General features: G+C 44.6%; 1 protein-coding gene across 1 annotated transcript in view; it reads right to left on the minus strand.

Moving 5' to 3' along the window:
* ptprt (protein tyrosine phosphatase receptor type T) overlaps positions 1 to 17,986 on the minus strand; it is a gene marked incomplete at both ends in the record, with an annotated part of 201,112 nt that overhangs the window by 143,495 nt on the left and 39,631 nt on the right. Inside the window, one exon of the mRNA XM_080846147.1 lies at positions 10,988 to 11,109. Coding sequence (XP_080702273.1) covers positions 10,988 to 11,109 — 122 coding nt within the window. The remainder of the gene's footprint in view (positions 1 to 10,987; positions 11,110 to 17,986) is intronic.

The following is a 17,986-nucleotide window of genomic DNA, read 5'->3' on the forward strand; positions in this document are numbered from 1 at the left end:
ACACACTCACACACCCACCCTCTCTCTTGCTCTCTGTCTCACACACATACACCCTCACCCACCCACCCTCTCTCTTGCTCTCTCTCTCACACACATACACCCTCGCCCACCCAACCTCTCTCTCACACTCACACACAAACACACACACACACACACACACACACACACCTCCCGTAGGAGACCAGGATGATGGAGAGCAACACAAGAGCCACCCAAACTCATCATGCCGGGGGAGCCAGGAAAGAGCTCGAGGACCCACAGGGTCAGCCACAAGAGAAAGAGACAGTGAAAGAAAGAGAGAATGTGTGTGCATGGAGAGATAACAAAACTTGGCTTAACTGGAACATCTGAGCTGTATGTGCACTATGCTTTTCTACACGTCTTCCACTTCACTTTATTTTTTTTTCTGATGAAGAACACAAACAACACCCTCTGATACGGATCATCACATAGGGCCCATTTCCAAGACATGGACTAAAGCTGGTCCTGGAGCATATTTGGTGGTTTTGTAGAGAGTAACAGCATCTCTCCAAATGCAGTTCAGTCCAGAGGTGGATATCTGAATGAGAAGGGAAGAGTTAGATCTACTTCTCCTTAGCTCTGATTATTTCATCATTCTCAAAGGCCATGTGGGAAGCGTGCATTGTTTGAAAGAGACCTGCAGTTTAGGGCTGTGGAGACACAAAAGTGTGTTCCTAATGTTATAAACCATCAAAATGTGTAAGTATAGTATAGTATATGATCGTTGCATTTTTAATGCTGTGCGAGTCGCAATGACAGCGAATATCTGATCTGTCCATTTAGATGATATAAGAATGAGGCCTGAAATTGATCGAAAAAATATTCTATGCCATGTGTTTTTCCCTGTTTACACGCCCATAACACATATCCGATCTTTGCTGCATATGATAAGAAAATTGGAATTGGGTCACTTCTGCCAGGCAGTGGAAACATGACCTTAGACAGATTGGTAGACTAATTCATGTGCTGTTAACACACCGCGATCATAAAATGGGAGTTCAGGACAGCGTAGGAGCGCAGCATACAGTAACTCCTGCTGGTTGTAAATCACCTGTCTCCGTAAAATGAATGTAAAACCGTAATAAAGCTTAATTTCATCTGCACACTTCAGATTTATGCTGCTGTGAGTAAAACATCAGACTTCAAACTGATATAATTCACTCGAGACAGGAGCTATTTTGCTTCCATACTGACTTTTTACGACGACTGTATTTTTTCCCCCTCTGGGCAACACAATAAAATTAGAATAAAAAAAGAGCCGTGTGTAATTGGCTTTTTAATGGGTTTGCACATCCACCTACTCAGAGGAAAGTCTCCGAACAGCTTGTTCATTCTTAAAGTCATGGAGCACTGCCATTCTGACAGATAAAGACCAGGTATTAAGCACTGCGCAGACCCGGAGATCATTCAGTAGGAAACGCATGAGCTCACCTCAAAATTGTCTTGTCGGGAAATTCACGTGGAGTGCCAGCGAGATGCAGCAGACTTGCACCTTTTAGCACTTCTCTGGGAGATTGGACCGAAATGGAGACAGGGTGGGGACTTCCATATTTCCACCCCAGTCTCACTTGTCAGATGGGGAAATGGGTTGAATCCACTAGTAACAGCACTTGTCCAGAAAACACAGGTCTCCAGGTGGCATCTTGGGAAATTCTGTTTATTTTATTTTTCGATTTATTTCAGACCACTGTGATAAGCCAGAGCTCCTTGGTCTGAGTTTTAGTAGAAGCAGAGGAGCTCCAAGGAGGTGTTATGTTTTCGACAGAGACCTAAAGAGCAGGCAGTAGGTACTGGTGAGGACTGCAATTCAGATCAAAGCTCCTTCTGCATTCACTCACTGAACACGACTGAAAACAAACTCTTGCCACTCTTGCCTTGGTGCACTGAACCATGACTAACACGGGGCAATTGATTCACATTTGTGTTTTGCAACGTTGCAATTGTGTTTTACAATTTGCCAGTTATTTATTTATTTATTTACATTTTCTGTATTGATGTCCTTTCAAAAGAGGAACAGGACGAGATGCGATGGACTTAAAAATCAATTAAACACTATCCTCTCTCTTTAAAAAAAAAAATAACCTACTGCAGATAGAGGGAGTGAAGTACATGAATACAGGTTTTATTGTTTGTATAATTGCTTTTAGGTCACTAACTGAACAATTTTTAGCAGACCAGATTTTCCAAGATTAAGGCTGTATGCTGCTTTTTATATATATAAAAAAAAGGAACACACCCCTGAAATCCAGTTTATTCATCTGAGACAAGCTAGATTGAAAAATATGCCGTTGACCTTCTCTGAGTACAATTCAAGAAACACTAGTGAGGGAGGGGTGGATGCATAATTGTTCCCAAAGGTACGGTATAGCCGCGAAGAGGAATTCTCTGAATACCCTCCGTATGTTAGGAGAAGAAAGGTCACTGCGTTTCCGACGGATTGTTGAGCTGGCGAAGGGTCCAGAACAGCACCCACTCACCGAGCAGGAGAGGGTGGAAACTCAGCGTCTGGGCCGCTCATTGTTCCCCTGGGCTTACGAGGTAAAAACGCGTGCAGTGGAGCTCAAGCAACAAAGGCAGTGGATGGCTCAAATTACAAGCCGGACAAAAGGAGCATTCAGGCGGAATGGCAACGTTATTTCTGCCGATAAGCAGCATTTTCATGCGCCTCAATGCAAGGAAGACAATCAGACAAAAGCGAAAGGGCTCCCATTTAGACACAGGCAATACATAAAATGGCAGCAGAAAGTGCCGGCCGCTGGGTTTGTTCTCTTTTACGATGTCTCTATGGCATCTCCGAGTGCTTCTGTTGTTCCACGTCAGCTAGGGGAACAAGAGAAGAGGTACTGGTGCCAAAATAAAATAAAAAATCTTGAGATTGTGCACTTTTGAAACCGGCCAATTTCAACTTGTATCATAATAGAGAGAAGGGCTTGCAGTCACAGCACACACTCACACACACACAGTTCAGCAGAACTCCCTATAATGTAATGCCCTCACTTCTCTTATAATGGCAAAGAATTAAACTTAGAGGGCAGCCACTTAATGGATTCTGCATCCTCATGGGCAGCAGGAGGAGAGTGTCAGCCAAGACTGTTAAACAGAGCAGCCGGAGACCTGGGAGTCCCCTCAATACTCACTGCTACAGAGTGAAGGAGCCTTGCATCTGGAATCAACTCTCTTCCACTAAACTCTGCATTCTGTTATTCCTTTAGTCACACCCCATGGCTTCACCATGGATATAGAACATTGGAAGCTTTATCATCACACTGGAAATGAAAGCTTTGAACAAAATGCTTTTTTTGTAGTTTATGTATTATATCTGTTATCTGATATATAATAGGCAACAGGCCACTACTGCAGATATCCCACAAGCCAAGTGATAATACAGCATTTGCAGTCCTATCATACATATCATCCATGTCAGGGGCGTGGCCTTCTCTATTGTGTGGGTAACCCTCCAATATTGAAGACAATATTTCACAATCACCGGCCTATAATTCGTTTTCTTTCCCATCCCTGAGTAACTCCCTTGAGATGACCTGTTCATAATTACATGGACATCCATCATTTTCTGAATATGCCGGAAGCAATATGACAAACACTGCCTTTGTCTGGAAAGCTTTAAAGTCCCAAGCTTTAAAAAAAAAAACCTGCAACAGAATTTTTTTTTCATCACAAAAATTAATTTAGCACTAGCACACTCTAATGGGTATTGAATACTCTTCGCAAACGCTCACATACAGGCGGCGGAAAATGAGATTCATAAACAAAGTCTGAGAAACCTGCCTTTCCTCGGTTTTATTTGCCGGCTGTTTTATATAATAACGCTGCCTTCTACCCCTGTGGGGTGAATCAGATGAGTTAGGGGTAGTGCATACAATGATGGAGTCTGGGAGTTTAGTTTTATCGTCAATACTTCCAACAAATAGCATTTCTCCGTAAATCTCAGCAGATGTGGACATTGACTCCCACTGAGCGATGGGCACTGGCCCTGCAGTCAGCGCTGAGGAAGACGGGCGGAACCTGTTCAGCGGGGAGATAACGACTGCAGGTCTCTCGAAGGGAGAGAGACGGGCAGGAGAGAGAGAAGAAAAGAGGAAGCAAGAGGGCAATCATCAAAGTGTCTTTTTCTGCCTTATCGCTGCAAGGACGCTGCAAGGAAGTTCAATTCATGGAGTTTTCTAAATATTTTCTTACCCTTTAATGAGATTTTATAAGCTTTTATGAATCTGATTATAAGTTAGACAAATAGAAAACAATGCAATGCCAGAGCATTATATAACAGAATTGCCATTTCTTAATTTTCCTCAACAGGACACATACAGGCCACAGGTCACCTCCAAAATAATCACAGCACCGGTTCCATCATGCTAAGTGTACAAATGTAGTGATGTACAGAAAGATCTGGTAAATATAATATTTCAAATTTATGGCAGTCTGGTACAACCCAGAAAACATTGCAGATGTAAAAAATATCCAAACCCATTTGATCAAAGCATCACTCTACTGGCTGAATGATGCAAGTTAGGCAAGTTTAAAAATCTCAATAAAATATGTGTTGTATAACCATACTGGATTTTGTTACCTAACATCTCAGTCACACACTTCCACGCAGAAAGTAACTGTAAAATGATGTCTGTTTGGACAAAGAGTGTTTTTGAGGCCATTATAACAAAGCCTTCGTTACATCGATGTGGGGTTTATGTGTGGGTTAGCAGTTCAAGTAAGAGGTGACTGGACCAGCAGAGATAAGACCCCATAAGGCATGAATCTGCCCTCTCTTTTCACAAGGATGCCCATAAAAGGACAGTCACTCCAGATATATGGCCTATTCGCATGCTTATAGGGCTGTATACTTGAATAAAAACCCATCTTTGAGAACCGTAGAGTGAACGACCGGCCTCCGTAAATGACCAGGAGCACAAAAGGCGAATCCTGCTATCGTCGATAAGCATCACCAGTCTTTTAGACCCCCCACCCCTACCACTCTTACTTCCTAGCACATCTCATGTAGCAGGCACTCTGTTCTTATCATTGTATCGCCTCATAAATGCCATCCTTTTTCACCATAAAAGTTATTACATTCCCTCTGGGGGACCGTTACTCCAAAGAGCAATGGGTTTTAAATGTTTTGTTAGTCTAACAATGGCATTGACTTATGCTCCCCCCCCCCCAACATCATCCCCACCCCCTCCCAGCCATTCTTGCTCGCTCCTCAGAAGACACAGGATGCAATAGCTGGGTGACAGAGTAAGAGTGATCACGCAGGGGGAGAAAAAAAAAGTGGAAATGGGCTCGACTGGGAAGAATGCTAATGGCTCCCCGACTGCTCGTCCGCACAAAGCATCAAGGTCACCTGCGCGCAACTGACAGAAGCCCACGGCCGTCTGTGAGTTACGACCCCCCCTCCCACCTCTCCGTTATGAGAGCGCTTCTCCGTGGATCCATCAGCGGCGCGAGCAGATAAGCAGGACGGTTAACACAGAGATAAAAGGGCTGGTCAGAATGGGGGAACCAGCAGGGGCCCTCGAGGTGTGACGATGATTAGAGCGCCATTACTCCGGGGGCCACAGCCCCGTGGTGTAGCCGAGGGCAACCAAGGCTTTCAGCCGGTCCTCAGGAGTGCTGGTCTGGCCAGGCTGGTGGAAATTGCAGGAAGACTCTTCAATGGCACAGCGGTCTCAGCATGTTGTCTTGATGAATTTACTTTTGCTTTCATCCGACATTTTTTTTTTTCTTTATCTGTTTGTTTATTTATTTATTTTAGGCGGATTTTTGTTGACGTTTTTCAACCTATTATGCAGGTGTCTTAGATGTCTAAGCTTTAAATGCAGTTAAAATGTGGTATTTATATAATATTCTTTGGAACAAATTGATTGACCTTCAAAGCATTATCGGGCACTATAGTCAGTCTTTTCTGCAAGCCAGACCTTTGTATTTCACCTCAGCCAATTTTCATAAGTGAATTTATTCCCTACCCTTACATGATTTCTTCTGTTGCTGTGGCATGACATAAAAAGTATTATTAAACACACATCCATCCATGTTAGTCTCAGAATTGCACCATCATACCAAACAACATTAGTAGTACACTGTTGCCAACAATGTATCTATTTAGAAGAACTAAGTAGTAGCATTACTCTCCAATCAGTACACAACAGCATTACCCAACTCAAAACTAATTGAACTAAGCACTCTGCTTCCTTGACACATAATCCCTACCCAGGGGAAAGGATGAAGCCGGATGTAGGCACATACTGGCTTGCAGACTTTTACATTTAATTGAAGATAATTACCACCCACTGGAGACCATAAGTAGAGACATTTCAAGCCTGACTACTTACAGTGTGAGGACAGAAGGTCGTCATGCTACACCTATGTGACAAGCCGTCACAAGTTCACAATAAATAACCATCCCGTTTTTAGTGGTAGGTATACCGTAGGAGTCAAACTAGGAGTTCAAATTATGATGAGAGGATAAGAGGGGTCATGGTATGGACATTTTGGACTACAAGTTGGTAAAAAATGAGAAAGACAATATACTGAATAGTTGCACCTCAAAAGTATTGAGGTCTCCTGCTGGTTTGAGTGAAGTAGATCCAAGCAGGCCACCCTTCTATAGGTATCATTCAATAGGTCGACTCGACCCAACCTACAGCATGGGCCAAAGTGTATCAGTGAAAGCAGACGGAGGGGCAGACGATATGTTTGCATTGGCATGTGATGCCATGACTGGATGTGGGCATGAAGTCAAGTGGGTCGTTGTTTTTTTTGGAAGTAGATTCCCCTTCGGGGAAAGATGGAGGCTGGTAACCAAAAGCACGGCTCCACTGGGGAGTGAAATGGCTATGCCTCAATAATGCCAGGGAATCAGTAAACAGAGCTGATATACGGTATGTCACAGTAAAGACCTAAATCCATTCCTGTTCTGTCTGGAACACCACACTCCCATCTCTGGTCCTCCATTTTATATTCAGTCCACCTTCTTTTCCCTTTCCCCCGTCTTCTGATTCCACACCTCAATCCCTTGCAATTGCCCCCGTCCTCCACTTCTCTCTCTCTCTCTCTCTTTCTCTCTCTTTCTCTCTCTCTCTCTCTCTCTCCATCTCTCTCTCTCCCTCCCTTACTCTCTCGGCAGGTGCCTGTGAGATCTGGAGGCCTCATTCTCCCCTTGACTGCGGCTGTTCACCTGCTGAGCACCTCTCCATCTGCTCCGCACCATCGCAGTCGTGACTTTCCCTCAAACTTGAACCTGCGGTTCCCCCTGCAATGGCACCGGGTGCCCTGGGAGACTCTTTAATACCTCTGCGTCTAAATTTAGCTGAAAACGATATTATGATAATGTCTTATGGAAATGTTTTAATTATATCAATCAGATTACTCAAAGGGGTCCTCGTGCCTCATTTCATTCCAGGCACTGGGTCTGTGGAGTAATAAAAAGAGCAGTTATATTAAAGTGTTCTGATGAACTGTCTGCCCTGTAAGTGATCTAAGACTAATCTATCGAGTTAAAGATAGAGAGGAAAGAATAACAGTCTGCTAAAAAGGACATGGCTGCATCAAAGTCTTATCGTTCTCATGGTGGCATCAGCTCGGGTGACTTACTTTTTTAGTGTCTCTCTCTCTCTCTCTCTACGATTCTCCCATACTCTGGATTTATTTTTAAAGCTCTTTTTTAAGCACCAGGTCCACTGGAGCAGGTTTTGAATAGTATATCTTACTGTAGTCCAGTATTAGGAGAGGAGCTCATGGATGACAGAAATACAATGGCCATCCATTTTGAACTTTGATCTTTGCTAAAGCTCCAGTTATGCTCAGGGCTTAAATGATACGTGCTGGCAAAGAGTTGATTGGACAAAGACCCTCAGTGTCAGTTAATGGAACGCATTCACCCCGATCAGAAGCACTTTGAGAAGCCATGTTGTTCTCATATTATGTCAGTGTTGTAGATAAGTAAATCAATTCTTAATTTCCACAGTGCTGCAGGAGCTGGTTTTTGAAGACCTCTAGAGTAGTGAGACAGAGAGAGAGCGAAAGAGAGAGAGAGAGAGAGAGAGAGAGAGAGAGAAAGAGGGGGAGAGGGGGATACTTTGTATGTGAATGTTTTCTTGAGAGACAGGGAGGGCAAGAGAGAGGGAGATGGAGAAAGAAAGGAAATGCCTGCATTTGTGCCTGAGGTCTCCCTCCCTGTCAATTTTTTATCAATGCCGCCTTCTCCGCCCCACTCTCTACAGACACACAGAAATCAGAAACGCAATCAAGCCTGCAACCCCACAAGAGCACTCAAATCATCACCAAGAACAAAAAATACAGACAAGCTATTTAACCCTTTTACCCTCATCAAGCACTACAAACCACGCAAAGGCGAACATAAATGTAATTGCGATGACAACCTATAATTCAAAAGTCCATTACTGTTCCGTTGCCTTGGTTCAGGGCACCGAAAAAGAATCCTGCTAGGGAGTTGTTGAGAAGTAAACATATGTCACATGGAAATGATAGACCTTGACCATATTTTTGATTGCCTATGATTTGTTTTCTGGCGCTGGAGACTCCGGAGGCTTGTAATGAAGAGAGCCTGTTGGACCAACTCTCAAGACAAAGTCCACGAATGAGGTGAGGGAAAATCAGGACATGGCGTTTTCTCATAACAGAAACAAGCAGGTGTAATAAATGCTTTGTCTATTCCGAGTTCACTCTTACTTTATTTTTTCGAGCTGCATACAGCTTGTCTTTTACCTGAGGTGTCGCTTTCTAAGAAGTCACAGTAAGCTAGGGTATTTCTTTTGTTTTCTATCTTTGTTTTCAGACGCACTGTCCCTGACCCCCTGGATCTAAAAATAGGTCTAAAAATACACCAGGAAATGTCTTGAAGGAGAAGAAATCAAAGTTGTGACAAATCAAGCTGAAAAACAAGGAGCAAAATCAAAGTGTTTAACCTGATAAAGATATTAAGAGTGTGCATCATTCCCAGATTTTGTTTAAATCTATGGACAGGTATGAGTTTCTTGGTAGCCTGACTGCCCTCCTTTTTCTTGAAGGGAAAACGTTGCTCTGTGTTTGTGAAAATATGGTTGTGATCATATGGTACAGTGATTCCTTAACACAGTGCATGGCCTGTGTTAAGGAATCATTGTACGATACGACCAGAACCGTATGCTTTCCCTCAACATTTGGTGAAGTGTTGGCTGGCTTCTGTGACAGAGACAGAATAGAAAGGGAGAGTGACGTGATGATATCAGGAAGAATGAGCTCCACTGACAGCCCTGACCTATGAGTCGCCACGGAAGAATGGAAAGAGCGACGGCTATCCAGGGTTCATTATCGGCCTTGTAAGAAAGCATTAGTGTCTCTCTGTCTCCACCTGCGGCCCCCTCGCTCCGTCCTTCTGTCCGGCCTGCCATCCTCCTTCTCCCCCACTCTCGTCTCTCTCTTCATCACTGCCAGCAGACAGCGGCAATAGTCGGACGTAAGCGCGTGTATTAAATGCCACACACAATCAGTGCAGATGCGCGTCTCAGCGGCCGTGACGCCAGAGATGGAGACGGCGCCGTGCGCCCCAATTTCCCCCTGATTAGACAATCAGATCATGATGACACACATGAAGGAGGCAGATGGTGCAGCTTTCCTGTTGTTGATTTATTAATGCACTTCTTTTTTCCCCCTCTCACTCTCTCTCTTCATGCGCATTTTTATCTGGAGTGGCCTGTTTGCCATGCTGGAAATTAGACTTTGATGTTGTGATTTTCTGCAGTGGATTAGATTATATTTATATACCTACTGTGTGTGTGTGTGTGTGTGTGTGTGTGTGTGTGTGTGTGTGTGTGTGTGTGTGTGTGTGTGTGTGTGTGTGTGTGTGTGTGTGTGTGTGTGTGTGTGTGTGTGTGTGTGTGTGTGTGTGTGTGTGCATGCTCATACAAGTGTATGTGTCAGCATGTGTATGGGCTGTTGTTGGCACTGACATCGTCCCCAATTTCAAATCGTCAGATAGTTGTGTGTTATTAGTAGATAGATAGTGCTTATTCTGCCTCATGGCTGTTACCATCCCTATGGATGCAAGCTGCATATTTTACTGTTATAATATAATATTTCAGAAATATTTATCTCCGGAAGCCATTTAAGGTGTTTGTGATTCTGTAATTTTGTGTGACTGTGTCTGTGTCTGTATGTGTGTGTGTGTGTGTGTGTGTGTGTGTGTGTGTGTGTGTGTGTGTGTGTGTGTGTGTGTGTGTGTGTGTGTGTGTGTGTGTGTGTGTGTGTGTGTGTGTGTGTGTGTGTGTGTGTGTGTGTGTGTGTGTGTGTGTGTGTGTGTGTGTGTGTGTGTGTGTGTGTGTGTGTGTGTGTGTGTGTGTGTGTGTGTGTGTGTGTGTGTGTGTGCTTAGGAAGTTAATAACTCTACAGAGGAACAGGCTGTGCATCACTACACTGCCTTTAAGGGATGGTCTGAAGTCAGCTTAAGGAGAAGGCAGAGTGAGTGTGACAGCGGCCTTGATTGCCATTTGTCTGTGGCAGGATCAGTGCTGAGGGACTGACAGATGCAATGTGCTCAACAGCAGAGGGGGCAGTGCATGGGACACAGGACAGCCACAGACAGAGAGAGAGACAGAGAGACGGGGGAAAGATTGAAGGAAAGAGAATGTGCAAAAGAGAGTCGAGAAGAAAGTGAAAGAGATGCTAAAGATGAGGTGAGGAAAGGCATGGATGAAGAGAAGAGAAGAGAAAGAGAGAGAGACAGACAGACAGAAAGAGAGGTAGGTAAGAAAGGGTTGAGGAGAAGACTTCCACACCTGTGAGAGAGACGGGGGAAAGATTGAAGGAAAGAGAATGTGCAAAAGAGAGTCGAGAAGAAAGTAAAAGAGATGCTAAGGATGAGGTGAGGATCTGGAGAAGAGAGAGAGAGAGAGAGAGAGAGAGAGAGACAGAAAGAGAGGTAGGTAAGAAAGGGTTGAGGAGAAGACTGTCACACCTGTGGGAATAGAGGCGTCCATGCTGGGCTTCTCCCATGTGTTGACTTGCTCCCAGGCGAAGCCCGTGGTCCCCAGAGCGACACTGTAGCCGCAGCTGCTGTAGTGCTCTTCAAAAGTACAGCTGCCTGCAGGACACAAGAGAAGGGATGCATATGTCAACATGATTAAGCCACAGACTCACATCATTATTTTATCTCTGCTAAATAATGATTTTCCACTACATTAGGCTTCATGTTTTGCCAGGAGCCATGGATTAAAAAGGAGGAGGAGGAGGAGGAGGAGGAGAAGAAGAAGAAATATCTCTAATTAAATGAACTCTTTGTGATGCATGTTTTAATTGCAGTGAACAATTAAGAGGACTGTGGTTTTCAAGCAATCATTCTGCTTTACTGTTTTGTTGTTGTTGTTACTGTTGCAGTTTCTTGGTAGTGCTAGAATACTAAAGCTGCTTTGAGGTGAACCTACATGCACCCATTATGGCGTGGAAGGTTCTTCATCACCCCAGAACATTAGCACATCCTTGGCGTTAGTCAAGGTTTGGTGAGTTACTGCCGATGTGTTTTCACATGACAAAACGCCTGCCTTCGGGTTAACAGAATTCATAATCATCTGCGCACTTAGTACATGTTGCCAGATACTCATTTGCCTCTGCATATTGAATGCAAAAACAGAGACCCAGTAAATCATTCTCTTGTCTTTGAGCAACTTCTGCCTCAAGAAGTAAAAAATAATAACAGCTCTGTTCAAGAGCAGGATTTTGGCATCCATTTTTTTCAACGGCATGTTCATTAGATTCCAACTACTTCATTTCTTAATTTCATTAATAATAAGGACGTGCAGCCTCACATACCAATTTATCAGACATCCAGCTTAATTAAACCATCCCTCTAACAATGACACAGGTTTGCGCAGCATATTCAAACATTTGGGAAGCCAAACCAGACAACAGGCGAGGGATAATTAAGTTATCCCTAATATATGTAATCCCTGGTTTCTAATTGACTTTGAAACAAAAAGCAAGTCTTGCTCATTCCAGGCTGCCCCCAGAATGAGGTTTTCACATTCGATATCAAAAGTGTCAAACAATTAGCGCAGGCGGCACATGTCGCCGCTCTGATACCCAGGCGCGTGTGCAAGCAGTGGGGAGAAATTAACACGAGACAATAACAAGCAGAAGCCCTTCATCTCGCCTAATTAATGTTGCCTTCCAATTTGATTCATTATTGATAAGTTGCCTAAAGCAGAGAAGCAAGTTTTCTTTCGTCGACGGTGGGTGACTAAGAGTAGCTTTTGCATTGGATTTGCCTGCGAGGCAGCAAGGGTTTAGTTCAGCCTCTAATGCTACATGACATGCTTATATGCATAGTGGGTTCCTACTCCAAAGCAGACCTCTTTCTGTGAGGCACAAAGTCAACAGCATCTTTAGGGTACCAGCGTTCCATGTTGCTTTTTTATCCGGCGGAGCGCTGCACGAACAGCCAGTTAGATCAGGGGGACAGGGGAGGAGGGGAGGAGACTTCACATTGCTCACATCTGTTCCACCCTAGGAAGACTTCTAGCGAGATTCAAATGAGCCAGTCAGGACTTCATTCAAATGGCACTTTTGGGCTGTCTAAGCTTTCTTTAGACTTTTTATTGATTTCAATATTTTTTAAGGGTGTTCATTACAATCTAAGCTTTTGAAGACTTTGATCATTAAGAGTTGATTAAAACACAAAATTAAATTTATAGCATGTTCAAGTACAATGCTGCAACAGAACACTGCTCTGCATCTTACATTTTATGAGGCAACACAAAGCACTAGCGAGTTTTTAAAACAAGTAATTGTAGCCTTCAGTGTGTTTCCTGGGTGCCTGCAGTACAGTACACAAACTAGCTGGCTTTTTTTCTGTTTCATCTGCGCGCTGGGGAGCAAACAATACCAAATCTGACGCGTCAGTGCCGAGACAGAAGCCTCTGATATCTGCCTCGACCTCTCCCAACCTTACACGGACTCGCTCTGATCCGGCGGTTTCATCTTGAGGCTGTCCGTCGCGAAAGAAAAGAGGGCGCTGATTGAAAAAAGCCGCGTTAAAAATGCATGCTAATGAATATTCAGAAGGGGAAGGGCTGGAGGGCGCCGTGCAATCGAGCTCCAGACCCGGCCGCTGCCCACATGGCGAATCATCAGTCCCTTTCTGAGGCACTGACCTTCTCCAGCTCTCTCTCTCTCTGTCATCTCTGTTTCCCCAGTTAAGAATCCCACACCCCGCTAAGTGGCTCAAGTCTCCACCCCCCACCCCCACCCCTTTCCCCTCCGGCCTCAGATCATAGTTAAATGACATTAAATTTACTGTCATCTCTTAAGATTTAATTACATCAGTTAGTGAAACATATGTCTTCATGCTCTTTTTCCTCTCTCTTTTTTTAGCCTCAAACTCGTCCCTTGCAGCTATTTTCACGGCAGCCGACAAATCTACGGCTCAGAACTATGTTATGTCCGGGCCAGTAAACAGGCATAATGGCGGAAACTGTTCATTAATAGACCAATCGATGGAAACAAACGGGGGAGGGAGATCTGAATGGATGCCCTTTATTTTTGTCGTACTCAATCATTTTTCAAATTAAACGCAGCTTATAAGCAAGGATGGCATCTGCCAGGCAACATAAGCAAACAGACCATGTCAGGTCTATAAAAGCTGTGTTTATAGCGTTTTTTTTTTTTTTTTCTGCCTGAATGAAACAAGTAAACAAGTAGCGCAGGGCTCATGGCTGGAGCCGCTGTTGCTATTGGACATGGCTAGCACTGGGAGAGAGAAGACAGTAGGCTGAAGTCCATGCATCCTATCTATTTGGACAGGGGTGAGAACACTGAGCGAGCAGGCTGATTTAATGCCAGACAGACACACACACACACACACACACACACACACCACACACACACACACACACACACAGACACACACACACACACACACACACACACACACACACACACACACACACACACACACACACACACATCCGGTCTTGAGTGTTACCCAGCTATGCCAGTCACTTTAAATTAACCAGGAGACATCTGACATGGCAGACAATAGCATCAGCACAAGAACTCCTGACAGCACACACATGCACACATACACACTCACTCACACATACACGCACACACACACACAGAAATGGATACACCAGACTTGTAACTCATTCAATGCAGCAGCTCTATCAGCCTCGGCTAATTCCACCTTTTCCGCTTCACATCCACCCTTTAACCTTGTCAGCCGAGGCCACAGAAACCATTTCCCTCTGCCACTCCATCACAATCTATCACCTCCAGGCCGGGTGCAATTCCCTCGGACCCTCGTCACCAGACAGTGACTCCTCTCATCCATGCTACCAGGAACAGCTCCAATCTCCTGAGAACTCAGAGATGTCGGTCAGAGGGACAGGATGCCGGCTCAAACTGAGGGACCGTGAACTCCCATTGACTTTTTTAACTTAGCAATGGACAAATATGTTAGGTAGGCTGTCCAATCATGTCCAATAATCTATAGATGTGAGGTACGAATATGTAAGTATATTTACAATATATATTTATTGACAAATGCCACATCACGCAGACCATTAAAACAGATGAGGGCCAGATTTTGTGTGAACCCTGGCAGTTCTGTGCCAGATCAGGTCGGATAAGAGTCTTGTTGGCTCCAGCATCAGATCCCTGTGTTTCACACAATGTTTGCTTTTTTCATGCAAACTCCGTGTCTGCACGTGTGCTTCTCTCACTGCACTGCAGTACTGTTAGCAGGGGCTGTCACGCTTTTAGCTGTGGCATATAGGGTGTCATGTCTCTCATCTGTGAGCTTTTACACATAGGGTCCCTGTGGGTCACTAAATGGGGCCATAAACAGAGCACACACACACCCCCCCCCCCCCCCCCCCCCATCGTTACACGTGGTAACCCATGCGCCAAAGGGCCACAAAAAACTCATCCACACGTCCCAGGGGCCTCTGCTCGGGCCAGTATTATGGGCGTAAAAGCAGTCTGCACTCTGGGTATCTGGTGTGAAGCGCTTCTGCCAACACACACACACACACACACACACACACACACACACACACACACACACACACACACTGGGTATCTGGTGTGAAGCGCTTCTGCCAACATCTTCCAGATTGAACAAGGAAACAGACAGATGTGGTGGCTCGCCAGCAGCTCACCAAATAGGAAATTCTCTCTCCTCCATCCGTCCACTGTCTGTGAAACCTTGGGTGGATAGATAGAGAGGAACATCGTATTCGTTCTTTTTTTTTCTTTTCTATAAAGAATCATTTTCTTGATAATGGCTGGCAGAGGAGACGTATAGAGCCATATGTCTGCTTTGAACACAAAAAAGAGGAAATGAACATTTGGCATTTGAAGGAAACTTCTGTTAAAAGTAAACTTTCCTGGCAGGGAGAGAAGGAAAACATGAATGGTGTCTGTTCCTTTAAAGCTCTCTACCTTTGACTCACTGTATGACGCTATTTCCATATAAATCCTGATTTCGAATAGCTCGGATGAACTGCGAGCTTGGATTTAATGACTGCACTGTCTGCAGGCTTTGTCAGGTAGGTTTTTTTTCTAAAAGACCAACCTTGATCCTCTCACTCCGAGGATTTCATCGCTCTGTAAGGCAGACTTTATAGACTGAAGGCAGTCTCTATTGCCTTTCGAAAATCCACTAATGCCTCTGATACAAAACATCAAACATACAACCATCAGCAAACCTGAAAAAGAACATGCCAAGATTCAAGCTTGGCATTCCGAAATGTAATAAGATCAAAGACCACATAAATGAGTTTATTAACAAGGGTGTTACGACCACTATAGCCAGAAAAGCTATTTTACTGTTATCATTTCTTTAGAGTAAGAATATTTGAAAATCATGCATTATCGCTATGCGTTATTGCACGCTCTATGCACCACGCTGAACACTCACACCTTTAGTGACGTCTTCCTCTGAAGGCTGGGGCTCAGTGTGTCCTTGGCCCTTAATTATTTTACCTCTTTTGAAACAGAGGAGTGTCTAAAAGCAGAGACAGCAGAATTCAAGAGCAGAGCAGGGAATGAGCTTTCCTCCCACTCTCTCTTTCTCTCATGCTCTCTCGCTCAGTTTCTCTTTCTCTCTCTCTCTCTCATGCTCTCTCTCTCATTTTCTCTTTCTCTCTCTCTCTCATTTTCTCTCTCTCATTTTTTTCTTTCTCTCTCTCTCTCCATCCCGTTCTCTCCCTCTTTTTCTCCCTCTCCTTCTCACTCTCCTCCCCATCATCCTCTCCACAAAGGAACTGCACGCATACTCTCTCACTGGTTAGAAATGACAAATGTTTCAACACAGCACCTCAGATCATAAAAAATTACCAATAAAAATGATTAGCTGCTGCAAAATGCACGTTGTGCATTTTTCTACTCTTAAAAAATGATTACAGTCGAGGAAAAAAGTCTTACAGGCAGTAAAACATGGCCTAGTATGCAACTATAAACGGCTGTTTCTTCAACTTTCGACAGGTCATAAATAAAAATGTGCTCCTTCAATTCCCACTAGTCCTACCAGGTAGGTGAGAAAGAATTCACACACACACACACACACACACACACACACACACACACACCACACACACACACACACACACACACACACACATACACCCACACAGCCACACACTCACACACACACACACACATATAGACATACCAAACTGGTATACACCCAGTGTGAGCAATGACACTACACCATTTAGCTATTTTTCTTTTCAAAACACAAAAAAGGAGCTTATGATAAATTGTTTGAGCAACTGGATATCAATACACTATCAGAGTTATGATCATAAAAAAGTGTAAAATGGTGATGCACGTTTATTTAGCGACCAGTGTTAAATAATCCCTTGTCTCTTTGAGTCACAGCTTTACCGTTGGGGCTTGTGAATCTCACAAAGGCAAGCATTCAGCCGTGGGGGCTGGGGGGGGAAGTGGGATGGGGGGGTGGGGGGTTGGGGCGTGCACCGTGTTGGCCGCTCGTGTCTGTCAGAGCAGAGCCATCAATCTCTGTCTGTGCATATCTCCTCTGCCACACTAAGATAACTCTGTTAGCCCCCCGTGCACGCCTGAAGAATGGGCATGTCGGCATCAAAGAGATGTTAAACTCACACTTAAGAGCCTAGAACCCACGGGGTTAGAGTTTGCCCTGGGCCCATTACAGACCTCACATGTGTACACACACACACACACACACACACACACACACACACACACACACACACACACACACTCACACACACACACATACACACAGCACAAACACACATACACACAGCACAATCACCCCATCCCTTCCTATCAAGCACTCTATCCCTTCCTCATTCCCCTGTGTCTACCTCTCGCTCCTCTCATTCTAACACACACACACACACACACACACACACACACACACACACACACACACACACACACACATACACACAGCTGATGAGATTCCCTGGCGGTGACAAGGTCACTGATCCCTTATGGCTGTTGACCAAAGGTCTTGCTACAGTGCGGGACGCTGGGTGTTTGCCCACTCATTCCCCCCTGGCCCCAGCACCGGTGGACCACGGCAGAGGCCACGGCAGCCACACTGGCAAGCTTCATGCCATATTAATCAGCGCGACTCGCCTTTTATTTACCATAACTCTCTGACTGCACCGCCTGTGAATTATTTATCCAATTGATTACCAAGCCAACGGAGATCAATTATTAAAGAGCAGGCTGTAACTAAGTCTCTCTGTCTCACTTTCTCTCTCTCACAGACTCCCCTTCTCTCTCTCTCTCTCTAACTCACATCTATCCACACACACACACACACATACACACACACACACATACACACACACACACACACACACACACACACACACACACACACACACACACACACACACACACCGCGCACACAAACACAATTTCTTCTCTGCGTCTCTCTCGCCCTCGCTCTAGCTCTCTGTGG

This window comes from Sprattus sprattus, assembly GCF_963457725.1.
Source record: "Sprattus sprattus genome assembly, chromosome: 10".
Lineage (NCBI taxonomy): Eukaryota > Metazoa > Chordata > Actinopteri > Clupeiformes > Clupeidae > Sprattus > Sprattus sprattus.